This window comes from Miscanthus floridulus, chromosome 1 (assembly GCF_019320115.1).
Source record: "Miscanthus floridulus cultivar M001 chromosome 1, ASM1932011v1, whole genome shotgun sequence".
Taxonomy (NCBI): Eukaryota; Viridiplantae; Streptophyta; class Magnoliopsida; order Poales; family Poaceae; genus Miscanthus; species Miscanthus floridulus.
The window spans coordinates 114,812,108-114,839,069 of record NC_089580.1 but is presented as its reverse complement, the minus strand read 5'-3'; the positions used below and the strand labels follow the sequence as shown (position 1 = coordinate 114,839,069).

Genomic DNA, 26,962 nt, shown 5'->3' with positions numbered 1-26,962 from the left:
CACGAGTCATCGTCTAGTGTCACTTCTTTACCCCCTCGGATGGTTGTGTATATAATACATGCTTGCTCATGAGACGGACGGACAGAAAAGTTAGGTTCGCGTCACGACTCACGGCTGTAACCAACATGTGTTCAGAGGTGCCTGCAGCACAATGGATTCAGCTGCGTTGCAGTAAAATCTTCCAGCGAGGGGCTCGAGCTCGCCTCCTCATCTGTAGCAAACTATTGGCGGTAATGCTTAGGGTCAGGCGTCCGATCGCTTCTCGGGCTGCGCACGCTACTGGTCCAAAGCCTGCCTCCTCCTTTGTATGTCTCTTCTCTCTTAAAAATATCTTACTATTTGTTTGTTCATCGCGCACTTCACAGCGTTGTGCGGCCGCCAACCCGCCCCACTCTGCATTCGCCGCAGCAGCTATCTCCTCGCGCGCCCTCATCATGTGATGCTCGCTTCACGCTCCTGCCCGTCACCCGCCCCAACCCTACCTCTCGCTCCTTGCTTCCGCAGTCCCACCCGCATCGTCGGGTGCGCCACCCGCCTCTACTGGTGGTGTCGTCGCGTGCCTCATGTCGGTTCCCACCGAGCCAAGGGCACCCATGAGTGCGCTTCGTGCTGGTGGTGCTCACGCGCTGCCGTTTGGCGCCGTCTCCCACTCTGAGGCCGGAATCAACTGGCCCTAGCCTCTATTGCCCTATGTTGTAAATGTATGTTTCAAGTGTTTCATATGTTATTAGAGGTATGTTGCAAGTGTTTCATATGGATGTTGTAAAAGTAGATCGGGATGTTGCAAATGTTTTAGAGGCATGTTGCAAGTGTTTCAGAGGCATGTTGCAAGTGTTTGTTCAAAATATTTCATCTGTTTCAGACGTATGTTGCAAGCGTTTTTTTATCTGGACGTTGCACATATTTCAACATATGTTACAAGAGTATGTTCGAAATGTTTCAGCTGTTTCAGTCTTATGTTGCAATAAGTGTTTTATGTTGCAAGTGGCAAATGTTTTATCTGGATGTTGTATATGTTTCACACACATGTTGCAGGTGTATATTTCAACTATTTTATCCGCCTCATACGTATGTTGCATTCAAGTGTTTTCATATTGCAAGTGTTTCGTATGTCAGAGATATGTTCAAAGAGTCATGGGGGCATGGCCCAGGTGCCAGGGAAAGGGCGCGGCGAGTTGGGGGCAGTGGATGGAGCGCGTGGCGTGCCTGGGTCACGCGGACGGGGTGTGCTCGTCCTCATCCCAGCTCTTGGGTCCCGCCCGCGCGGAGAGAGAGGAGGGGGTCAGGGGGAAGGAGTGGGGGGGGGGCGAGGCGGACGGGGGCGAGTACACGTGCGGGGCGGGACGAGGTGGATGGTGCACGGACGCACGTGTGCAACAGCAAATGGCACAACGGCAGGTGCCAGTGGGCGGGCTGGCGACCAAAGCCGGGGTCACGCGATGGCGTTTTCTTATGGGCTGTTCTGCTAGGCCTTTGGTGGGAGTGTGCCCTACCGTCCAACGAAATCATATCCCATCGGACATTCGGGCGCTAACAATTCCCAACTATTAGGGTTTCAGCTCCTCTGCAATAGCAGCAGCCAGTGAAGCGTTCAGAAATCATACGGCTCCTCTAGTCGTTTAGTTCATTTTCTGCCGACTAAGTCAGTGCAACTGTTTTTAGTTTACTACAGCTACAGTACCAAGCAGTTTATTATGGTTGAAGCTAAAGCTGTTTTTTACTACATCTAGAGCCATTCCAGGCCTATCCAGGCTGGGCTTGGTCCATGCTGTGACCCGTTAAGGCGCATTTGGACATTTGGGGATGGGCCGTGTGGCCAGGTCGTTGTTGGGGGTTAAAGCAACCCTAAAAGTCTCTTTTCCGTTTATATTCTTTTGTATTGATAGAAATAGATATTTTGGTAAAAAAAATTCAGCAACTTCTTTAATTAAATCCTCAAATATGATTATCTTCTATTTCGAGTTTTTTGCTAGTCAAAGATGGAGATCAGGAATGGCTCTATAGTACACATAAAATATAGGAAAGTTCTTAGAGAGCAAAAATATATAAAAAAAATATTTTCTATTTAAATGGTTCTACAAATGAGAATTTAGAGAATGAGTTTAAGAAAAACTTTTGGACGTGCTCTTAAAAGCATGTATGTCATGTTTTTTTGCGGGCAACTAGACGTCATATTTTTATATATAGAAATAAAAGGGGCTTAAGCGTTTCTACTCATGTTTTGAAACGAAGATTTTACCCTTGCGATTTCAAAATAAAGGCAGACTTTAGCCCTACTCCGTGAAGTCCCTCTAATGGTGTTAACTTTTGGACAAAGAACAACTTTGCCCATGCATTTTTACCTCTGTTTATTTTGATATTTGTGTGTTTACCCCTATTTTCAGATTTGCTATTTGGCAATTTTGATATAGAATTATACAATATCAATCAGTGCAAAACTCAACATTTTTTTAAAAAAAAATCGACAACATTGCGACGGCAGTGATGGTCAGCGGCCTCCGTGTGAAGCCACACAAAGCAGCGCGTGCAGGGGTGCGGGTCGGCATAGAGAGGGGGTTGGGGGCTGGGCACGGAGCGCACTGCCTAAGGCACGGTGGCGTCACTAGGAAGGGGTGCAGCCCGGGATGACTAAAAACAGGAGAAGAAAAGGCCGGCAATGGTGGAGTTCACCGGAGTTGAAGAAGAAAGGATGGCGATGCGGTCAAATGGGAACGATTCGTGCAAATGAGTATACCACGGTGAAGAGAAACGAAGAGAGCAACCTCGTGGTGGTGGTCATTATCGCCAGAACTCGACAGATTCACCGGAAAAACTCACCGGAGAGTTCAACGGAAACCTACCTTTTCCTGCACGGTGCCTTAGCTGCCGTGGGTGCAAGCTGGGGGCGGGGAGGGGGAGCGCCGCCGCCAGGAGGAGTTTCGACGCTGTGTGATGCCGCGGAAACCCTATCAGGAAACCTCCCGACGCATTTTCTTCTCGACAGTTAGAGTGAGCGGGAGAGGAGAAAAGCTTCTGAAGGGCATTATTGTCTTTTTGTCTAGCTGCATTTTATTCCAACCAGTTCAAACGGTGTTAGAGAGTAGGGGTACACGGCTACTTCATTTGAAAACAACGAGGGCAAAATCGCAAAGTTAAAAAAGAAGGAGCAAAATCACCATTGAGGTTTGGAGTAGGGGCAGAAACACCCAATAAAAAAACATAGTTTACATGCTAAATATTTAAATTAAATTTGGATGAACCATTGTATTTTTATAAAAATTCTTTGAAGCAAGACTCCACTTAAGTATATTTAGATAAATTTTGTTATTGAAGAATACTATTCTCATAAAGATATAATATTTTCGTTTTGTTAAGCACGTACAATGTTCTAAGTTAAGGACAAAATGTTCCACGTTCATAAGGTAAGGAAATGTTTGATGTTTATAATAGTAGACCAATATCTTAGTTTTAGAACAATAGAACGTTTAGATTTGTGTGAATGATATTTAGTAATATATAGAAATAAAAAAACATAGTTTACAGGCTAAAGATTCAATTAAATTTGGATTGCACCATTGTATTTGTTGTAATAAATTCTTCAAAGCAAGACTCCACTTAAGTATATTTAGATTATTTTTTATTGAAGAATATTCTCATAAAGATATATTATTTTATTTTTGTTAAGCACGTGCAACGTTCTAAGTTAAGGACAAAAATATTCCACTTCATAAGGTAAGGAAATGTTTGATGCTTATAATAGTATACCAATATTTTAGATTTAGGGTAATATAAATTTTTGATTTGTGTGAATGGTATTTAATAATATTAATGTCCAATAGTAGGAAAAAGATAACATCTCATGGATATTGTTGGGACAATTAAAATATATCGTAGAACATCTCACGGATACTACACGAACAACCTATGATACACCATTCTCATAAGTATTGTCTAAAATATAAAAAAAATACATCATGTAACGTCTCATGGGTATTACATGAACAACGCGAATTATAACACGGAATATTTTTGGGTGCCATGTGAAAAATAAAAATATATCATAGAACATCATATGGATACTACAGGAATGAACAACCTAAAATATAGGAAAACAAACTCCTTAACCCCATTCTCGTAACTATTAATATTTGTCTACTTCAACTTCTACCTACAAAAACAACTATTTTTTCCTTAAAGTATTAAAAAACGCTAAGTAACCCCGAGGTGGTTTTGAAGGCAGTTTTACTAATATGGCATGCTACGTGATGATAACATGGTTGTGAGTCAGCAAATAGTAGGAGAATGTTTACATAATTCCCTACCATATAGAGGGTTTACCACATAATTTTCTCAACTACAAAACCTAGTATTATAACCCTTGAAATATATAATAATGTTCAAGTGACCGTAGATGGTTTTTTAGGGCTATTTTGTCATTGTACCTCGTCATGTTGGCTGATTATCCATGCTTGCATTTAGATCCATCTTTAAGTGGATAGATTTTTTCTTTTATTTTTTACTCCTCATGCTAACCTCTCTCCTTGGCTCCCCTCTGTCCTTCTCCATTCTCTCTCGTTCTAGACATCTCATGAACATCTCATGGGTGATGTAAACACATCATGGATACTACGTTAACTAAACTCTGAAAGAAAAGAATCATGATAGATCTAGAATTATACGCGAACTTGTTCATCCACTCAAACTATATATGCACACACGGATATATATAGAAACAAAATAACTAACTTAGGTTAAATATACTTACCTCGACAGTACCAAAAACAACTAACTTAGAATTTGTTTGGAACGCAGGAATTCCACAGGAATAAGGAATTTTATAGGAATCATTTTAATTTCACCGGAAAACACATAAATAGGAAAATTCTCCCAAGTCCCAAATAAACCCTATGATCCAATTAATCCAATCAGATGATTAACAGTTGATGAGCCAATCGTGTGCAACATCAGCTCGCTACTGCAGAATTGACTTTTAGCAATGACTCTATTTTTTTTAGTAGATGTGTCTCTATCTAAAACTGCCTTTAAAATTATTTCTGAAATGACTCGCCTCTACAAATCTATTTTTAGAGGTGGCTGATATTTTCTTTAAAAATGCCCCTATCTTTAGCACCAACCGGATCTAGAGCCATTCAAGAAATCGATTTGTAGAGGTGGCTGAATCTAGAGCTATCTATAAAAATAGGTGTAACACACTAAAATATACAATATTTTCAAACGAAGTCGGACGAAGATAAACTTTATTTATCTCTAAGATATCTACAACTTTATAGTGGCGTTTTTTTTTCATTTGAAATCATTTAGATCCCACAAATTTTATCTGAAGTTGTCATATTTTTAAATTCAAAATTTTTAAATGACCTTGGACGAAAAAATGACCAAAACCAAAGTTATAGATCTCAAAAAGATATATAACATTGCAGTTAATAACATTTTCATTTGAAATAATCTATAGACCTAAAATTCAGTTTGAAGTTCTCATATTTTGACATTCAAAACTTTTCAACCAACCTCGGATGGTAAAACGATTAAAACCAAAGCTGTAGATTTCAAAGAGATATACAGCTTTTTAGTTGACCACTTTTTTATTTGAAATTATTTATCCAAATAAAATTATGTTGAATTTATGACACTTTAAAATTCAAAATTTTGAAACGACCTCAGATGGAGAAAAGACCAACACCAAGGTTGTAGCACTCAACTATATCTATAATTTTTAAGTTGAAACATTTTTGAATCCGTTTAGGGTCCCAAATATTGATTTCAAAATCTAGTAAGTGAATACAAAGAAATATATCTACAACTTGTGACGTGCAACCATGAGGCTGTCTGGTAGGGGCCTACCTAGATTAAAAAATAATTTGTGATTTGAGACCGTTAGATTTTGAATCATCCTTAGAAATTGATTTGTAGAGTTGCCTCGTGCTTCTAGTGTCTCTACGTATAAATTTCTAGAAGTAACTAGATAGACATCTCTACAAATTGTTCATCTGTGCATAGTTGCCGGCCTCTACAAATCATCCTGGTGGTAGTAGGACAGGCCATTCATGTCACGCCTACCAAAGCCACGGCCTAAACGCGGTCTGAATTGCCCAATCACTAGGCGTGCGTGCACCGCTAACTGAAGCGGCGCACACGACGACCCTAGGGCCGGAACTGAGGAAGGAGGTGGGGCAGGGGCGGGGAGGGGGGGGGGGCACGGTTAGGGTTTCAATTTTTGCGACCATCCATGGCCGACAGGCTTAGAAGGAGGGGCCCAGGGGCGACGGGTGACCAACGGTGGTGGCGGGTTGAGGGGCAGTGAGCGAGGCGGCGGTGGCACCGCCGAGCGGGCGGAGGGAGATAACCGGATAGCCAATGCAAATGGCGGGGGCGAGGAGTTGCCGGTGAACTCCTAGATTGGGATTAGGGAAGGGCGGGTTCGTCCAGCGGGGCTGTAGGTGGGCAGTGAAGGTGGGCAGTGAGGTCGCCAATGGTCTGGGCGGCGGTTGAGGCAGCAAGCGGGAGGAGGAAGATGGTACAGAAGGAGAGAGAGAGGAGGAGGAAGAAGACGCATGCACCGCTATCCCTAGTTCCCTACTAATGCGCGACAAGGATGAGGGTCAGGCTGGTTTGGCATTAGGCCAGGCCGGCGCCGACGGCCGACCCAACAGCAGTGGGTCGATCTCCAGTCCCGTGCCATCCCATATACGATCTACTACTTTCATAAGGAGTTTTTGTGTATATAAAAAGTATACAAATCCATCTCCCAATCCCTCCCCTCGAGTCCCCCAACCTACTCTTTGACTCTTTTGAGTTCCAAAGCAATCTCATCAGAAAAGAAAAGGGATAAAAACCCTAGAGCTAGAGGCTACGCGCCCGGAGCCCTGTCCGCTGCGCCGACCAGGGACGATGGCTGGCATCCAGCCGGAGCAGGAGAGCCACATCCTGCCGTCGGGACCACCCCACCCCGTGGCCTCCAACTCGGAGCCAAACCCGCCATCGACGCCCCTCTCAACAATCCCAGCTCTGACACCGGACAAAACCCCAGCCACCAGCTGCAATCTGCTCTCGTGGTTTTGCCACCCGCTGGCCACGTTCACGGCTTCCCTCAAGCGCCGCCGCTGCGCGTCCTTCGGTGACAACCCCAAGGCCGGGAGGAAGAAGAAAGCGCAAATCCTGGGCGACGCGTGCACGGATGACGAGGCGTCGGAGGCCAAAGCCCTGCAGGAGAAGAAGAAGGCGCCCGGTAGCAGCACTAGCGATCCCGAGCTCCTCGCCGACTCAGTCCCCAAGGCCATCGGTGTCACTACCGCAGCGCACATCGTGGATTGCCTCAACGACGATGACGTCTACGTGAAAAAGGTCGCCACCCTACACCCTTCCCTTCCCATGTACGTCTTTGTGAAGGTGAAGGAGACATTCCTTCTTTTAGATTGTTCCATTCGTAATGATGCTATGTGTACATGAATAGCGTTATATATATCCTATGCATACTTTTAAGGAAGCTCTTTGTCCATCATACAAGCTTAACTGCTTAAGTACAATTTGCATATATACGGTAGATTGCTAGTTTGCAAATCTATAAAGAGGCATAAACAAAACAACTGTTTTGTTCCGCACCAATCTGATTTGGACCCAGACGGCCGCCAAACAATAATCTAGAGTTCTGGTCTCACCATCGCCGCTTGCCCCGAATTTTTCTGTGCACCCTCGTCCCAGTTTAGTTTGTTATATGTTGTTAGGGCGTCCACAAGGGGCTAGCTACGTCGCTAGCTGGGCTCATTTTTTTAGCTGATCTGGATGTGAGAGAGTAGAGAAAAATGCAACTAGCGATGAGTGAAGCAGTAGTGGATTTTGATTCTTGTATGTGGATTTTGATTCTTTCACCTCCACCGAATGTTTCCTTTATTTGTTGTTTCGTTGCCACATCAGCTAGCCAAATCTCCAGCACTGTTGAGGCCGCCCTTATTAATTAGTGCCTCTCGTTTAACATGCATATGTTAATTCCTGCTCACATCCATTGTGTTCTCAAAGACTGTATGAAGTTATCTGTGTGCTCGCTGCCTGTTTAGCTCTGCTAAGACAGAGAGACATAAATGCTTTGCTAATTGCTTGCGCGCTGAGCTAAAATGCTCAAAATGACGGAACATACATTGGACATGTGAAAATGCTCTAGGAGGACATGGCCATAGAAGGCAAGGAGGAGAAAGCGAAGGCGAAGGAGCAGCAGGGGTCTCCCGAGAATGTGGTGGAAAAGAAATGGGCTGGGGAGCCCATCGACATCACCGGGGCCAACAACCACAAAGGTGACACATTTCTCTTGGAAGTTACGGAGTAATTCTTATTCTTCCATGAACCATGAATGATCATACTGAAGAGTCGAGTCGAGTTGATGTTTTTTCCCTTGACGAAAATCTTCTTTGTTGAATTGTTGGTGTCCTTTGTTTCAATCAGTCGCTATTACGTCACCTAATAAGCTGCCAGAATCTGCACCGATCACGAATGAGGAAGCAGCTGCTGCACGCCTAGGTTACTCATCCACTTCATCATCCGTGGTTTGTACTTTGTAAGCTGTCAAATAATAGGGCTGACTTGGTTCTCCATTGCTTAGTGACGACAGCAGGCGGGTTGGGACTACGCTGTTGGGAAATGAATCAACAACTCGCTGCTGGGATACAAGATGCGACTGAAAATGCTGAAGAAGCAGCAGCTCCTGCAACACAAGACACTGCTGGTATATATATGTTGCTTCAAGTCATCATATTTATAATGCACAATATCTTCTTTCTTAATGAAATTCATCTCCAATCATATGCGTTGATGTCCTTTGTTTCTGTTTTCAGTTACAGCGGTTTCTGGGATACGGGAAATTAAATGAACAATTAATAACCATTCAACAATAATTTGTACGTTCGCAGCGGTGCAAGGCTCAGCCAGGCTTGAACATCTATCTTAAAATTAGATGCAGGTTTAATAGTTGGTTTGGACATTTAGTGAGTTATTAGTAGTTCGGTTGTTAGGAGATAGTTTTTATACCAGGATTATATTTGTTAGGTTGTTAGGATCTTTGGGAGATCATCCGTGTAAATAAACAGATGCACGGTGTATATAAATAAAAGAGTGGATATGGATTGTCACGGATAGTTCAATTTTTTTTAGCTGCACTTACTAGGTTTGAATCTCTTTGGAGTTCTTTTATGTTACTAGATATATGTGCCTAGATTGCACTGGAGCCATGAATTTTTGCCCACGCCTATGCATTTGGCTTGTGGCATATATGAACACATTAAGAAATTTATAAATCTAATCACATAGAAAATATAAAGCTTGTTGCATGATCTTTAGCACCTATATCGTGTAAATCTACTTTATAGAAACCTTACAAAATTGGTTTCACCTTTTTAACTACTATGATTCATGATCTTTATCACTTGTATCATGTAGATCTAGTTTATAGAAACCTAATAACAAAATTGGTTTCACTTTTTTTAATTATTAATTGTGTGATTTATCATTATGCATTTTACAAGTTTAAGCTGAATTGGTAATTTTAGAAAATAATAAAAATCTCATAAATGATTTTGCATTGAAAACTCTAAACTATTTCCAAATCTATTTAGGTCTTCTCTATTTTTTCTCTTTATTAGTTATTTATCAACTTGAACCATATTCTCTTTCTATTTATTCCTCACATCCTTCTCCTCCTTTTCCGCTTAGAGCGCCTATTCCTGAGCATCTGTTCTAATTTTTTCTTTTTCCAATTTGATTTTTGACGTGCCTTAGTATGGAGCCAGGGGCGAGCGGGGTGGGACGTAGATGATAATGCTTCCTATTTTCTTAGGTGTGGAGATAATATAAATTGGATTGGATTCATCGTGATAATTTGGATTTTGGACAACCTCCGTATAGTAATCCAACAAGTAAGAGGTTCTTGTCTAATTTGTTTGAGTAGTTCTGCATGTTGTAAAACATGCGGTCTCTAGGTCTCTAAATCTAAAAGGAAAGGAGGAAAAATCTTAATCATAGTTGGTTCTCTATGTAGGTTCTTGTCAAACTCTTAGACCTATATATGTGGGGGTCTACATTGTAATTATCAATATTCAATGAATAAAAAAATAGTTCTCCTATGTTGCGTCTTTATATTCTACTAGAGGTATATTTCACAACATGACAAGCTCTACATCCACAGTTGGAGCCGCCGCCGATCTCAACATTGGCACTCATACCAATACCAATGTCTACCGACAACTACTTTTAAGACGTCCACATATCCCGACATTGTCAATGGGATAGATCTGTCACCTCTACTGCTTTTTTTTAGAAAATGGAATAAACATCCGACTTCATCCTTGCTGATAAGTGAGGATTAGACCACGTTATTAAAAACAAGTTCTCACACTCATATTTAAAGTAGACTCACAACAAAGACAGAAAATCAGTTTGCAATCCTAGACATAATGGGCCATCCATAAGAGAGAAAAAAGCCAAAGCCAATGTTTCCAGGGTCTGACAAGCCTTGTAGATGCATTCTTTCTTTTCTTCACTTCGCTGCAACTGACCCCAGAACCAATGTGTTTCCCCGAATAAGACATGCAAAAATATTTTAGGATTGCACTTGTCAAAAACACTATCATTTCTAGTGAGCCTAAGGACCAACAGAAGGCAGTCGTCCCTGCTAGTAATAACAAGCTTGAAGCTTTTCCACACTGCTTATACCAATTCCCAAAAAGGTTATAGTACACGGTGGGGTAATACCAAACACATATACAACGCATCAATTCCCAAAAAGGTTATAGTACACGGTGGGGTAATACCAAACACATATACAACGCCTCAAGGTTGGCTCTAACATGAGCGATTGTGTATGAATCGGCTCCATCACAAGGTACTCCAACAAGCATTGATTCCACATAATTGCTCTTAGCCTCTCTGGCGGGGAATGAGCATTGTGCCCACATGAACCCCCCAGACACACGCCCGTTTCCTTACCCGTCCATGGTGCCTCCCTAATCGTCGCCACCAGTCACTACCGCTAGTCCTCGGGCCTCAGATCTAGCACAAAGATCCCTCTATCGTGGCCTCCATCCTCCCCAGTGTCCGTATCCATCCTTTCCAGTGTGCCCTCCACCGGTGGGGCTACCTTCTCCTCTAACTCTAACTTTGTCCAGGCACTAGCCTCCCTCTACCCCCAACATGAACACCTCCTCCCTTTGCACGAGCACATCCTCCTGACACGCCTCTCTCCTCTCTCGGTCTCAACGCGGACACCCTATCTGGCATGACTCATTCCCAGTGGCTTTCATCCTGCACCTGCCCCGATGCGGCCTCCTTTTCCCCAACATGGCTCCTCGATGCGACCTCCTTCTTCCTACACAGCTCCCCAACGAGTGTGTAGCGGTGACGAAAGCTGAGGATAGAAGATTGGAGAAAGAGTTATCTGACTGACATGTAGGTCATTAAAAAAGTAGGGCTCTAATTTGAAGGCTAGTGTTGGATTCAAATGAGAAAACAATACGCTCAAAAGTAGGGAGGGCCCTTTAATCCCAAGTAGAATCCATGTTCCCTATTTTAGGGGCACTATTGGAAATGCTCTTAGGGTGCCCTCAATGGTCGGCTACATCATCAGCTAACATGAACATCATGTGGTGTGGAGATATGAAAAGAAGGAGATAGTGTCTCTGTAGCGACGAGGGAATCAACAATTGATTTCACTAGGAACGAGGACATGTGAGAGCGGAATATACGACTACTGCTCATGGGCGGGAGCTAGGAGAAGAGAGGAAGTAAGATAATGTTTTTTTCACTCCCTCACCTCGAGCTAAGTCAGCGATAGTGTTAGCATCATGGGATGCAGTGGGAGGTAAGAGGGGGGTAAGAAGTAATAAACAATGCCTTGTTATCGACAAGAACAACTAACAGACAGTAAGCTTACTATCGGGTAAGATTGAATAAAAATGGGGTGCATACGCTAAACTAGCTTTTGCTTTGTTCTCTCTCCATGTCGGTGCTGCTTCTGCCACTGCACCACTTTCCCATGAAGATGGTCTCTTTGATGCCAGCCGCCATACCCACCCCTCACCGCATCCACCACCAATGAGCATTAATGCACGCATAGCGTTGCTCCACGTAGACTTGCTCCTCCCTTCATCGTCCCACACCACATATGTGGTCAGGAGAAGTGCGATGATGACAACGACCGAGGGCACAAGCTCAATGATAGTTGTGCGTAGGCCGAGCAGTGGTGAATCCTCGATGACTACTGCATGTAGGTTGAGCAGCCGACCTACCCGATACGGAGCGCCCTGTCCTAATGTGGTGACGTTGAGGGAGGTGCAGAAAGGGGCTGGATCTATGGGGGCGAAGATGAGACGAGGAGGCGTGTGGGTGGTGTTGAATGATGGGGAAGCATCGTAGGATAAGGACACGTTGGTTGTGGACGGTGAGAAGGAGATAGCGGTGGAGGACGGGGCAATGGACAAAAACTAGGGATATGAGAGAAGCTTCACGTGGGAGATTGAGATGGCTGATTTTTCTTCGCAGACCCTACCTTATTTCTGGATGGACACTGTGTGGTGGATGGATCAATGCTTCCACTTATTCTTCAAGCCCACATTCTTGCCGAGTCTGGCAAAATACATTGCGAACTTCCTAATAGATAGACATGTTGTTTGATTCTAGCCACGCACTACTACACTCAGACCTTTCATAGCCACGTCGTTACCCCCATCGCAGTCCAATTTTGGCCTTGGCAGTAAGCTATCAATAGTGATAGTCATAGCCATCACCGTCGATATCTGAGACTGACTGTGGTGTACACTACACCGCCGTATTGGCTTATCATCCATCCATGATAAGGTTCTTACTTCTATCGCATTAGAGCACGACCAGGCTGTGGGTATACACTAACACCGCCACATTGGCAAATTATCCGCCTATGTCGAGGCTATCAAAACTGTCGTGTGGGCACATCAACCGCCTATGTAGTGGTCACCAGCACCGTCGCCTTGTACTTCGACCCAACTATCTGCAGTGCGGGTTCGCTATCCCTTTGACGGTTGAGATGTTTGTGTAGAGGTTAACACCACCATCGCTTCAGCATATGAACCGCTAGTACAAACATCATGGTCACCGTCGCCTTGCACCATGATCTGCCTTTGATGATCGTTTAGTCGGTGTCGGGTTACTAAATGATTCGGTGGTGATATACTTTTGATCCCTGCTGCATCATACGTATAGCGACGGTGTTGGACGTTTGCACCACCACCGGCAGTGGTGATAAGAAAACAATGAACGTCTCTTACACCCAACAGTGACAAAATTTTATCCGATTTCACAATAGTTACTAATTCAGTTGGGCCCTTAATAGCTTCATGAACACAAAGCATACAAATATATAATCATTGCATCCAGAAATCATGTTCACAAATAAGAGTACTTTTTACAATAACAATGGATGCTACCATAACATCTTTCTCAACTAATGTCCTAACACAAGCGGTACATAGAGCATACTAAAGGTACTGATCTATACAGACTTACATAACGAAACGACATAGCTGTGCTCCTCCCATGTGGCACTCTTGCTCGCTAGGCACTAATGAATATAATTAGTGCATCCTTCATATTGGTAGCCAATGCACCATGGAACCCATCTTCTTCATCTCTGATCCACAACCTGAACAAAGCAGCAGAATTAATAATATTGAACATACCATTCCTTTTAGTTAACAAAGCTAAAATTGGTCTATACATACATAGAATGAAAACAACTACCTATATAAACAAAGACTATCGTGACGACAAAATATAATAAATGCACCTTTACTGCTCTGCTAATGACTCCATGAACAAGGAAACATAAGGAAGATAGTAAGGCATGTTCATATGGAAACGCCCTCTTGATCTACAAAAGCGGATGACACGGGCATGGATGACATAAACCTTTATGCGGTCCATGTCATATGCAATCAGTGTTCTATCCTTCCTGACAAGAAAAATGAAATTCCATTCTAGGTGAACTGTAATCACTCTGTACTCCACATCACAAAGCTCAGAAACCAACTTTAATATTCATGTGTTCAAACAGTTCCTTCGTGTGCACAACATGCTTCAATCTATTGTTATCAGTAACATAGTCTTCAAGTATCCACACTAAAAGCCAAGACATATTGTGAAAATTAGCACAACACACATTGGTGACCCTGAGCTTGATGGATGGACATTTCAGCACCATGTGGTTTACAAATTGCCCTCCATGTCTTTCCCTCCATATCCACAACAACTATCACAGAGTACTCCAGCATGTACATAAAACCATTAAGAAAAACACTTCTCGATTTTGAACGTAGTACAATACCCTCGTCCCATTCAGATTTCTTAAAGATCCATGTTACAGTTGTGTTTTAGATGAGTAGATCTCCACACCTACGCATGCACCCTCCACCTCAACAAATTCAATCACATGGAAGTGCGAGGACATTGGGTCAAAACCTAAGCGAGCCTGACCAACAGAACGGATGCAATGCGGCAGTACATGCCATTTGTGGGTCGCCGGATTGCAAACAACATTGCAACGTAATCCATCAGGCCCAGCACACCAGCAAAGGATGAGGCTGCTGCAACAATTCGAGACTAGGACTTTTTGAAGGGGAAGGGCAAGAAGGACAAGGAGGGTCTTTACCGATGATGTTGGTGAAGTGGCAATTGCCCTTCCACCAGCTGCCATAGACAGTGTTATCCTAAACGCTAAACGGTAAACAGTCGGTCACCTACCGTTTAGCCTATTATTCGGGCAAAACGGGTGTTTAAACGGGAAAACGGCCGTTTAAACGGTCAAAACAACCGATTAAACGGAAACGGTGTACCACCGTGTAGCGTTTAAACGGTGTGTAAATGGGCTAAACGGCCGTTTAGGCGAACAGTGGCCATAGAAGAAGCTGATGATAGTCTATGAAAGCTGCTTATGATGATAGGAGTCAAAGATGATGCGCTTCTAGGAGTGACAGACACACTTACAACAAACAAGGACCGGGCAGGGAGGTAGCGAAAGATGTCATCAAGCACATCATCTGGGAGGTTGTCCACTGCATTCCTCATGTTGGGGGGTCTCCATCTGGAAGGACACCACTAGCCAAAGAGATGAGGCCGCCCTACCATGGAATTGCATCAATAAACATTAGTAAGGAGATGAGTTTCGAGGAGAAGGGATGGCGATGCAAGTAAGGCCTTATTACACTTGCCTTTGGATCTAGCGGTGGTGAGCACGAGTGGCAACGCCAATGATGGCAACAACTCATTCGCTAGTGGATCTGTGTGGGCAAGCCGACGATGTGGACCGGTGTGGAGCAAGAGCTGTGTTTACACCAAAATTTGGAAGGAGTCTCGCAGAGACTTAAAAGCTCCTAAGATCATGTCATCAAGGAAGCAATTGTGTGTAGATCGGAATTAGCTGATTCGAATGCAGCACCGGAATTGGCTTTCTTTAGGCAGCGCTAGTAGATAATGACAAAGGCTACGATCGGCGCCAGGATGAAACATGATGGACTCTACAAAAGGGGAAAGATTAGAGTCCAAGTTATCTTAAATTAGGAATGTTTTCCTTTATACTGAAGATTGTAAGGAGTCATGATCAAGTAGGATTCATGTTTAGACTCTGGATATAAATACCGAACCCCGGCTATTGTAAAAAAACAACAATCAATCCAATATACAAGTCATTTACTTTTTTGGCTCTGGCCACCCCTTAGGAGTAGGAGTAGAGTAGATCTCGGCGAGTTCTTCAGCAAGTATGGCTGCATCGATCCAGTTGACCTCCACTGCTTGTTGTAAGTACCGTCATGGCTTATACCTCTGTTCGTACGGCTGCATCAATTCGGTCGACCTCCACTACGACTCTGGTATAAGTTAGTTATCGATTCTTGCCTAGTTCTAAGTATGGCTGCATCGATCCGGTCGACCCTCACTGCATGAACTAGATCAAGGTTAAGTTATTGGATCTACCTTAGAATGGCAGTCTTTGGTAGATTCATTAAGTTATCGATACTGCTTATTGCTTTCATTATTCATCAAAATTACAGCAATATCACTCTGCCCAATTGGGATTGATCTAGATCGGCCTTATATCCTATTTAGCCAATCGTTTGTTATTCTAAAACTGATCTAATCTATACATTAAACGATGAGTTACGTTTTATCAGCTGTTTTACATCAATCTTGATCGTGCATAGCGTGTGGTTAAAGCATGTTACATCTTGAGTAGATTTATTGGCTAGCGAAAACCGTTCCATGGCCTGTTATCATAGCCTGTGTGATTCTGTCTCACACCCCACTATTAGCACCATGAAGTGGGGATCGTTATTCGGTAGATCTATTCCTGATAAGGCATGACTTTAACTGTGCGCTATGCCTAAATCGGCTGTTTTAGCCGATATCGAGTGCTTTCACGAACAGTTCGCATCACGAGATCGTTGAAGTAAAGATAGGTTGAAAGATGTGTTAGCCCCATGATCTTATTATTGTATTACGGCCTACATGATTCTGCCTTATGCCCCACTGATATTAGTAATGAGTTAGGGTCGTTGAGTCTATTGTTATTTCTATGGCCTGCATGATTCTACCTCATGCCCCACTAGTCATAGTGATAGATGAGATCTAACATGTTTATTAGATTTATCTTTATTAAACAGTAAAATGGTGTTGAATTGTTTCTTTATATAAAAGGGGTTTAGTTGCTTGTAATCATTGGCTCAGCATAAACCAATCATTGTTGACATCTTATTGCCATTGATTAATATCTGCTCAAATAATGACATTTATCTTGAATGATAACTGATTCTTCTAAAACAATCCAATGAGCTTTAACCGATTTATTCTCTTGAATATGCTGGAATCGACTGTTTAGTCGATCTCCTTTCATATTGGCTCTCAGAGCCGCACATTCAGGACTATCTGGCAACACCAGCAAGTTCCGCCCTTAATTACTGATAAGCTTTCTCTCCTTGTCAATTATAGGGTCAAATTGACTGGCATGTCTCGGGAGGAATGCGCAGGATCGACCATCCCTGCGCTGAAGCTAGGCGGATCTATAGCTCCATCGAGCAGGCCCTTCTGGCTTGCTACGTGTGTCCTCGGCATGGGACGAAAATTCTATGTTGACACACATTTCTGGCATGCCCGGTGGGACCCCACAATCATCATGGCGGTTCACAACAACAATGACATCCTTATGCTGCATTATGAAGATCTACCTGATGGGATAAGGGTATCATCAGCAAAGCTACAGAAGAGTTTCAGAACAAATGTTTGTTGTCCTACACCAAAACGCATGGCAACACAATTGTTTAGAAATTTCCACTACCAAGAGTTCTACTACATGGGCAAACAGATACAACTGAAGATGAAGACAAGCATTTCTTTAAGGAAGTTGTAGACAAATCTGTTTGTGATGCCATATCAAGCCATAACGAAGCTTTCGTGGACATATTCCACAACGCCATGAGAGAGGAGATTTATGGATTTCCAGTTGGTCAAGGCAGACTGGCTTATTACAACATTCTAGATCCGTCGACCTAAGGGACTAATAAAATCGGTACCAGCCATCAAGAAGCAGCACTAGCTGGTAATTGTGATGTACAGACAGTTCAGGGTTCATCTGAATAGGCTCAAGGAACTACTATGAATCAGATACAGTACAATCCTAGATTGTTAGTACAGCATGTGCAATAGCCGGTGGGGCAAAGTCAGAACCAGGTGATCAATTTTGGCACATTAGGTCACATACCATCGTCGGCTCAAAAAATAGCACCATCAATTCAAAGTATCCATAGAGATATAGATCCTTATGTCTACAATCAGAGACTTCAAGCAGCAAGCCAGCAAAGGGCCCATCAGATTGAGATTCCATAAGGGTATCACTATGGCATGGATTATAACACCCTTCATATGATGCTAAATCCAGGATACCAAGGCACATGAGATTTCAATCCACAGATGGGTCAGTAGGTGCAAAGAAATCCAAATCCATAAGCTGATGAATTATTGCTAAGGGTGACCGAGATGATGAAGAATCAGTTCGGTCTGAAGCCAAAAGGGCTGACCTTTTCGTACAAACGCCCATATCCAGAATGGTATGATTTGGTCACTCTTCCCACAAATTATAGGCGCCCAGAGTTTGCTAAGTTTATGGGCCAAGATAGTATAAGCACGATAGAACATGTCCGTCGGTATCTTACACAATTGGGCAAAGCATCAGTTGAGGATGCCCATCGAGTTCGTTTCTTCTCCTTGTCCTTATCAGGGCCAGCCTTCACTTGGTTTTCATCATTGCCAGTCAATTCCATTGCCAATTGGGCTAACCTGGAGAAGAAGTTTCATACATATTTTTACACTGGGACTGGAGAAAAGAAGATTATCGATCTGACAACTATAAGACAGAAGACTAATGAATCGGGCACTGAATTTCTTCAAAGGTTCTGAGAAACCAGGAACTTGTGCTTCTCCTTAAACTTGGCCGATGATCAACTAGTTATTTTAGCTGTTCAAGGAATGCTGCCGATGTAGAAAGAAAAGCTGCTAGGACAAGAATTTGACAAGTTGGGTCAATTGGCTCAACAAGTAGCAGTGCTCAATAGCTAATTCCAGAGTATGCGCAGAGATACCCAGTTCCAGAAGAGTACCACAGTAGCTAAAGCTTATGATCCATACTCAGTCGATGATGGCTATGGAGATAAAGAAGTGGTTGCTGCAGCTGAATGGAATTGGGGCAAGAAGACAGTGATGGTGCCAAATCCTTGGGGAAGAGGAGTTGAGGAGAGCTATGACTTTGATGTCACCAAATTAGACAAGCTCTTTGATTTCTTACTTGAGAAAGGGCAGATCAAGTTGCCCGATGGTCATGTCATGTTGCCCCCTGATCAATTAAAGAATAAGAAGTTCTGCAAATTCCATAATGCTACTTCTCATTCCACCAATGAATGCAGAGTTTTCCGACAGCATATACAGAGGGCTATTCAGTAGGGGAGGCTCAAATTTGATACATCTTAGAAGATGAAAGTTGATAATCCTTTCCTAGGAGATCAAAACATGGTTGATGTTGGGCTATTCAAAGAAAAAACTAAGGTCCTAACATCAACCAAATCAAAAGAAGCTAGAACAGTCGATCCCAAGATGCAAATATCGACTGACGAGTACAGAGAGATTAGGAGACGTTGTGCCAAGCAAAAGAGCCGATACGAGCAGGGAGAGACGTCAAAAGCAGAGACGACAAAGCCACAAATTACATCTCGGATTCTGTTGAATAAGTGGCAGCGGTAGAAAGAAAAGGATTATCAGCGTTGGTTAAAGGATCAAGCATACCAGCATCAACTGAAAGAAGAGAGGTATGAAAGGAAACAAGCCAAATTACATTGGAATTATCCTTTCTTCAGATATTATTGGAATGAAGGTTTGAAGTTGCCTACCAGACATGACTATCTAGAATGTAGCAATCAATATCAGGAGTATAGGCAGTCTCAAACCAACTGCTGATCTATCCATGCTCAAGATGCATATCATCATAATAACATGGATTGGCGCTTAAAAAATAAAAGTGTTCATAATCGGCTTGGAAAAAGAGTTGTTGACTAGGACTGGGCTAATCATGAAGAGAAAGGTAACGAAAGAAAATATGTTTGGCAGGAGGGCCAATGGTGTCTAGGAGGTTTAACAAGAAGCTAGAAGAGAAGGGTGCAATGCCTAAGGAATAAAGAGATGGAACAGGCTCAGGCATCCGGTAAACCTCAAGTATGGCATACCAAGCAGACAGCCAATAGAAAGCCACCATTGGCTAATATCCAAATGGCTTTTCTGTTGCCATTAGAATTCAGAGCTCTGGTAGATTAAGAACTTTATTCGGATTTTGATGAATCGGAGTATGAGGAGATAGTTGCCAAGTTAACGGTTGTACAACAAGCAATATTTGACAAACCAGTCAAACATCGGCACTTAAAAGCTTTATATATGAAAGGTCTTGTTCATGGAAAGCCGATGAACAAGATGTTGGTGGACAGAGGTGCTTCTACCAATCTTATGCCTTACACTACTTTTCATAAACTTGGCAAAGGACCAGAAGATCTGATGGAGACTGACATGATGCTTAAAGACTTCAGAGGTAATACGTCTAAGACCCGAGGGGCAATAAATGTCGAACTAACAATCAGAAGCAAGACTCTGCTCACAACATTCTTTGTCATCAATGGAAAAGGGTCATACAGTTTGCTCCTCGGTCACAATTGGATTCATGCGAACTACTGTATACCATTGACCATGTATCAGTGTTTGATTCAATGGCATGGAGATGATATTGAACTGGTTCATGCTAATGAGTCTATGAGCATCGCAACAACTGATCCAGTCTTTTGGGAACTAGGAGACTTTGAATGTTTTTCTAGCAAGTCATGGGAAGGAGGCTTCATTAAGATCAGCAATGAAAGCCAACAGCCGATGCAAGCGATCGGCTCTAAGAGTTTGTTTTAGTAGAAAAGTCATGGCTTCACGTCGGCCGTTGGATTAAAGGAAAAATAAACATTAAGTCTTGGAGATGGATTTAGGCCGACGTATATGATTGCTGAGTCAAAGTGCAAGCGTGATTCAGAGTTAATGGATTTCTCAAAGGAGTTCTATTTCACTTAATAGGACACTTGACCTAGGTTGGTTAATCATTTGACCTTTGATATAAAAAGTTCTATGGGGTGTTATCCTAACATTTGATCAACACTTGATAGCCAATTCATTCTTGGCTCTAATAGCCGGTACTAGGAGGGTATCACCTCTAGTTCAAAAAATGAAAATCTTCAAAGACAATGAAAGCCGATACGATATGTATCACCTATAGAGCAAAAACAAAAAGCAAAAAAAAATAGTCATACACAAGGGCATTGCACTAAGGCGCATACATGAAAGAACAAGAGTCTTTGTTCATCATATTACCCTAAGTACAAACTAATCAAAGACCTTGTTCACCATATCCTGAGCGGATGTGATGTCTATTATGGCCTCCGCTACCATGATGAATTCTTTGAGTAGGTCCTCATGCTCCTCAGGGTCATTGCCCATTGGGAAACCAGTCTCCATGGCATGGAGCTTGTACCTAGTTTGGACTTGTGCCATGATCAGCGCCACCGCCGCACCATGACGAACGTCGTGGAGGGCGATCTCCCAAATGTAGACTAGGACGTCTTAGAGACGAGCGTCGATAGGGGAACCCCATGCATTGACGGTGTCCGTGGCCGCGTTTGCCGCCAATTGGAGAGACTCTAACTGCATCGTCAGGGCTGACAGTCACAGGAACAAAAGATTATCAAGATAAAGATAATGGAAATTAGAATGAGGCATTCTTGGAATTTATCTTACCTGCCACTATGGCATCAGACTCGGCTAGCCACACTTGGACGGCACTGGCCTCCTCCTCAGCCATGTGAAGGGTGGCCTGAGAGACCCCAAGGCAAATCTCTAGTTGGCCGTTCTCCTAAGTCGCCTCAGAATAATGATTCTGAGCCATCCTCCACTCATGAAGGTAGCATCGGGCGTCATCGCCATTGTAGGAGTCAGAAGAATCCGACGATGAGGCCGGCACAGAAGATGCGGCATCAGAAGGCCCACCAGCCCTGGGAAGAGGATGGAGACTATCATTCACAACAAACCTATAGGCGAGTCAGAACTATTCATCATCATAAACCAAAATGTCAATCTCACCTCATGCGTCGGAGACGCTGGTTCATCGGCATGTTATCCTCCAGGATTTCCTCCGCCACGTGCTTGCCTTGGTTGTCTTCACCGATAATGATGGATGATTGGATCTACGAGAGGGAGAAGGAAAACCACTACAAGGTTTTGGCAGGCGGAGAAGAGCAAAGGAACAGTTGTGAGTGGAGATGTGTTCGAGGACGAAGCCACCGACTGGTATTTGAAGACCTAAAGCGAAGAGGCGAACGCCCTGGGACGTGCAAAAGGCAACCGCAATTAATGAAAGGTGAAGCACCACTTCACTAATGCTGATGGGAATATGGCATTGAGCAACTGGAGGCAGGAAATTGAAGGGTTCTCTTAATAAAAGTCGTATTTTCAGACTTGATTGGATTAGAAGTCTGGGATCGGCTGTATCAATTCGGCTCTTTAGCCAAAAAAAGAAGTGTAATTAAATTATGGAGAGTATGATTGATTCTACACAAGATACGCGTTGACATGCAGATTTCAAGTCTAGAACATCATGGGTCGCTCTCAAAATTTCTAAGCCGAATAGCATCAGCTCCCGTGATCTGTTTGACTTCTTCGGCTGATCTAGGGATGCTCTCAAAGATGTACTTATGATGGTCAATGGCAATGAGACTCTAGAGAAAGCTAGGGATGGATTACCCTTGACGGCCAAAAGCGAGATAGCCAGTATGGTCACCTAATTGGGAGAAACCTTGTTGGATCAAACGTTGTGCGCCTGGTAATATTTACATTTTTGGAAACACTGAGAGGAGAAGAGGAATTCAGCAGAGCAATTGAATGGGGAATATTTAAAGGAATATTACCCTAACATTTGGAGTAATACTTGATAGCCAATTTGCTCAGCTATCAGTTCTAATAACCGATACCAGAAAGGTATCGCTTCTAGTGTGAAGATAAATCCAGAAGGGTAAAAGCCGATACGATACGTGTCGCCCACAGGAGCGAGGCAAACATGGACAAAGTGGTGCATGAAGTAAAAGGAAAATCATTGGAGATGATGGAATTGTTTGCTTGATGTCACTTATTACAAGCTATAGACCAGAAAACACTTTGTTCACTATATCATCGGCCTGGGAGGTCAGGACTATAGAGTTGGCGGCATCAGAGAAATCCTCAACTAGGCACTCATAATCTCTAGGGTATCCGGTGGCTGGAGCTCCACGGGAAGAAGCCGAAGATCATGGCCAGAGTGAACTTGTGCAGCAGCCAGCGCCATGAAGAGCAACTTCTCTAACATGGTTTGGGATGACCTACAAGCGAACTACCAGAATGGCGCCCCTAGCATTGATGAATCCCGCCGCATGGTCCGTAGCTAAACAGAGGCTTTCCAGCTGAGCCGATAGATCTAGAGGATTTAAGGAAGAGGTGATTAGGGTATTGGAGGCAAAAGTTAAGAAGAAACAAAAAATTATGGTAAATGTCTTACTAGCGATTCTAGCTTCAGCCTTGGCCAGCCTTTCCTGCACCGGGTTAGCCTCAGGGGGTGATCGACCCTAAACTATGGCTAGAGCCGACTCCGCAATAGTGAGGCAGTCAACAAGTTTCTCACTGGTTCGGTCAATGGAAGCGGTCAAGTTGTTATCTCTTGGGCTCCTTAGATAGCAGGGAAGCTAGCGACAAATTGGTGCTGAGGATGACCCCAAAGGCTGAGCAGAGTTAGCCCGCTGCTCTAAAACGACAGGAGCATCATGAGGTGCACCCTCTTAACGATGGATGCGCTGGCGCAATGATGTAGATCCATCAAGAGCCTCCTCAGCAGATCTATTGTTGTTCTCCATGATCTCAAAACTACAAAAAAAAGCAAAAACTATACAAAGGATGCAGGAAGTTTGAGACGAAGCGGATGGTTTTTTGATCTAGAGCCATGGCCCGTATATATAGCTCAGGAAGGCAAGAAGATAGACTTCGCCGGGGGTGTAAAACTGAAATTAGGAACAAAAATGGATTGACACTTCAGAAATTCAGGGGACAGATAACAAAGAAATAACAAATTCAGACTTATTACTTCCCCGAATTACAAAATATCATGGGGCAGATACGAAGAATTTACATTGACCAGAGACCGACCCACCAAGACTTCTTTGGATTGAAGGGAGTCCAGATCCCCACAAGGCCGAAGGTCATCATGAACTAAGTCACGTCGGCCCATTGATAGAATTGTGCTAGGAAAAGGGGAAAGGCCACCCAACAGGTGCCCAGCTGATTCTCGGTGGTTGGGAAACTATGGGAAAGAAGCTTGTGGCTTTCTCGGTGGGCATTTGGTGGAACGAATAAGGGGAAGGTGTCCACACATTTTAGCCCTTATAAACACTAGAACAGCTCTGCGAGCATGGTGAGAACACATAGGTGATATCATAAGACTTCTTCTAGCTGCAGTAGCTGATCCTCTTGCTCAACAAGGCGCTAGAATGAGCAACACAATCACCCTATGCACAAGGATTCTTCTAACCACTCAAGATCTTCATAGTAAAAGAATGGACTATGGAGGGTCTGGCGGAGCTAGAAGCACTCGAGGGAGCAGATGGAAGAAAAACATGGCTAGATTATTGAGTTGCTCTCACCAGAGTCACATAAACATTTTAATGCTGGCCTAGAAAGATGAATCCAAGTGCCCGTGAAGCAGTGATGCTCTTGTAAAAGTTTTGAGGCATAGGCTCATGAGCTATGGACGGCGACAAACAGTAGACCCTAGATCAAGATTCTCTGCCCATGACTATGGACAAATCAGAGATACAGACATGATAATTTTGGAATAAAATTACTTTTATCCCAAAATTGGAGGGCATGTGTTTACACCAAAATTTGGAACGAGTCTCGTAGAGACTTAAAAGCTCCTAAGATCATGTCATCAAGGAAGCAATTGCGTGCAGATCGGAATTAGCTGATTCGAATGCAGTACCGGAATTGGCTTTCTTTAGGCAGCGCTGGTAGATAATGACAAAGGCTATGATCAGTGCCAGGATGAAACATGATGGACTCTACAAAAGGGGAAAGATTAGAGTCCAAGTTATCTTAAATTTGGAATGTTTTCCTTTATACCGAATATTGTAACGAATCATGATTAAGTAGGATTCATGTTTAGACTCTAGGTATAAAAACCGAACCCTGGCTATTGTAAAAAACAATAATCAATCCAATATACAAGTCATTTACTTTTTTAGCTTCGGCCACCCCTTAGGAGTAGGAGTAGAGTAGATCTTGATGAGTTCTTCAGTAAGTATGACTGCATCGATCCGGTCGACCTCCACTACTTGTTGTAAGTACCGTCATGGCTTATACCTCTGTTCGTACGGCTGCATCGATCCGGTCGACCTCCACTGTGACTCTGGTATAAGTTAGTTATCGATTCTTGCCTAGTTCAAGTATGGCTACATCAATCTAGTCGAGCCCCACTGCATGAACTAGATCAAGGTCAAGTTATCGGCTCTACCTTAGAATGGCAGTCTTTGATAGATTCATTAAGTTACCGATATTGCTTATTGCTTTCATTATTCATCTAAATTACAGCAATATCACTCTGCCCGATTGGGATTAATCTAGATCAGCCTTATATCCCGTTTAGCCCATCGTTTGTTAATCTAAAACTGATCTAATATGTACATTAAATGATGAGTTACGTTTTATTGGCTGTTTTACATCAATCTTGATCGTGCATAGCGTGCGGTTAAAGCATGTTGCATCTTGAGTAGATTTATTAGCTAGCGAAAACCGTTCCATGGCCCATTATCATGGCTTGTGTGATTCTACCTCACACCCCACTATTAGCACCGTGAAGTGGGGATCCTTATTTGGTAGATCTATTCCTGATAAGGCATGACTTTAACTGCACGCTATGCCTGAATTGGCTGTTTTAGCCGATATAGAGTGCTTTCATGAACAGTTCGCATCACGAGATCGTTGAAATAAAGATAGGTTGAAAGATGTGTTAGCCCCATGATCTTATTATTGTATTACGACCTGCATGATTCTGCCTTATGCCCCACTGATATTAGTAATGAGTTAGGGTCGTTGAGTCTATTGTTATTTCTACGGCCTGCATGATTCTGCCTCATGCCCCACTAGTCATAGAGATAGATGACATCTAACATGTTTATTAGATTTATCTTTATTAAACGGTTAAATGGTGTTGAATTGTTTCTTTATATAAAAGGGGTTTGGTTGCTTGTAATCATTGGCTCAGCATAAACCAATCATTGTTGACATCTTATTGCCATTGATTAATATCTGCTCAAATAACAACATTTATCTTGAATGACAACCGATTCTTCTTATACAACCTAATGAGCTTTAACCAATTTATTCTCATGAATATGCTGGAATTGACTATTTAGTCGATCTCCTTTCATATCGGCTCTCAGAGTCGCACATTCGGGACTGTCTGGCAACACTGGCAAGTTCCGCCCTTAATTCCTGATAAGCTTTCTCTCCTTGTTAATTACAGGGTCAAATTGACTGGCACATCTCGGGAGGAGTGCATAGGATCAACCATCCCTGCGCTGAAGCTAGGCGAATCTATAGCTCCATCGAGCAGACCCTTTCAGCTTGCTGTGTGTGTCCTCGGCACGGGACGAAAATTCTATGTCGACAAGCTAAGCATTGGTGATGAGCAGGAGCAGCGATGATGAACAGCTGCAATGATGATAAGAAAAGCTATGTGTGTGGGGGAGGGAGGGGGTGGGGGGGGTGGGGGATGTTGGGGTAGGGGTTGCTGCTCTCTACGTGAGTTTATGACACATGGGAATCAAGCTTTCTTCACGTCCACGTGGGAGGGTTCAAACATGGGATTGGAAATTTTGCAACTAAGCGGCGGTGAATGCACAGTTGAAGGTCCTAATATGGCTAGAGGGGGTGAATAGCCTATTTAAAAATCTACAAGATCACTAGAGCAATTTGATTAGTATAACAAATAGCGAAATGCAAACTTGCTCTAGCTCTACAAGGGTTGCAAGCTACTTATCCAACAATTCTAGTTGCTATGATCACTAGGCACACAAGAGGCTATGTTGCTACTCACTAAGAGCTCTCAAACGTGCTACACTAAAGAGCTCCACTAGATGAACTTAAGCTACAAAGCAAGCTCTCAATTCTAGCTACAATAAAGAACTTGCTACAACTAGTTTGTAGGAAAGTAAAAGAGTGAGTAGGGTGATTATATTGCCACATAGAGGAGTGAACCAATCACAAGATGAATACTAATTCTATCACCGGGAGAATACCAAAGGGCAAGAGAACC

General features: G+C 43.1%; 1 protein-coding gene across 1 annotated transcript; it reads left to right on the top strand.

The window, feature by feature from the left end:
- Positions 1 to 6,859: 6,859 nt before the first annotated feature.
- On the top strand, positions 6,860 to 8,989 carry LOC136491367 (uncharacterized). Its single transcript, XM_066487647.1, has 5 exons — positions 6,860 to 7,341; positions 8,156 to 8,285; positions 8,434 to 8,508; positions 8,591 to 8,713; positions 8,823 to 8,989. The coding sequence occupies exons 1-5, from the start codon at positions 6,889 to 6,891 to the stop codon at positions 8,855 to 8,857; spliced, it is 816 nt and encodes a 271-aa protein (XP_066343744.1). The 5' UTR covers positions 6,860 to 6,888; the 3' UTR covers positions 8,858 to 8,989.
- The last annotated feature ends 17,973 nt before the right edge of the window (positions 8,990 to 26,962 follow it).

What these genes read in the sequence shown, in the direction of transcription:
- LOC136491367 (XM_066487647.1), top strand. Translation starts at nt 6,889, where the DNA reads ATGGCTGGCATCCAGCCGGAGCAGGAGAGCCACATCCTGCCGTCGGGA. An exon ending in ATGACGTCTACGTGAAAAAG is followed by an intron (nt 7,342 to 8,155) that starts GTCGCCACCCTA and finishes AAAATGCTCTAG; the next exon opens with GAGGACATGGCCATAGAAGG. An exon ending in CGGGGCCAACAACCACAAAG is followed by an intron (nt 8,286 to 8,433) that starts GTGACACATTTC and finishes TGTTTCAATCAG; the next exon opens with TCGCTATTACGTCACCTAAT.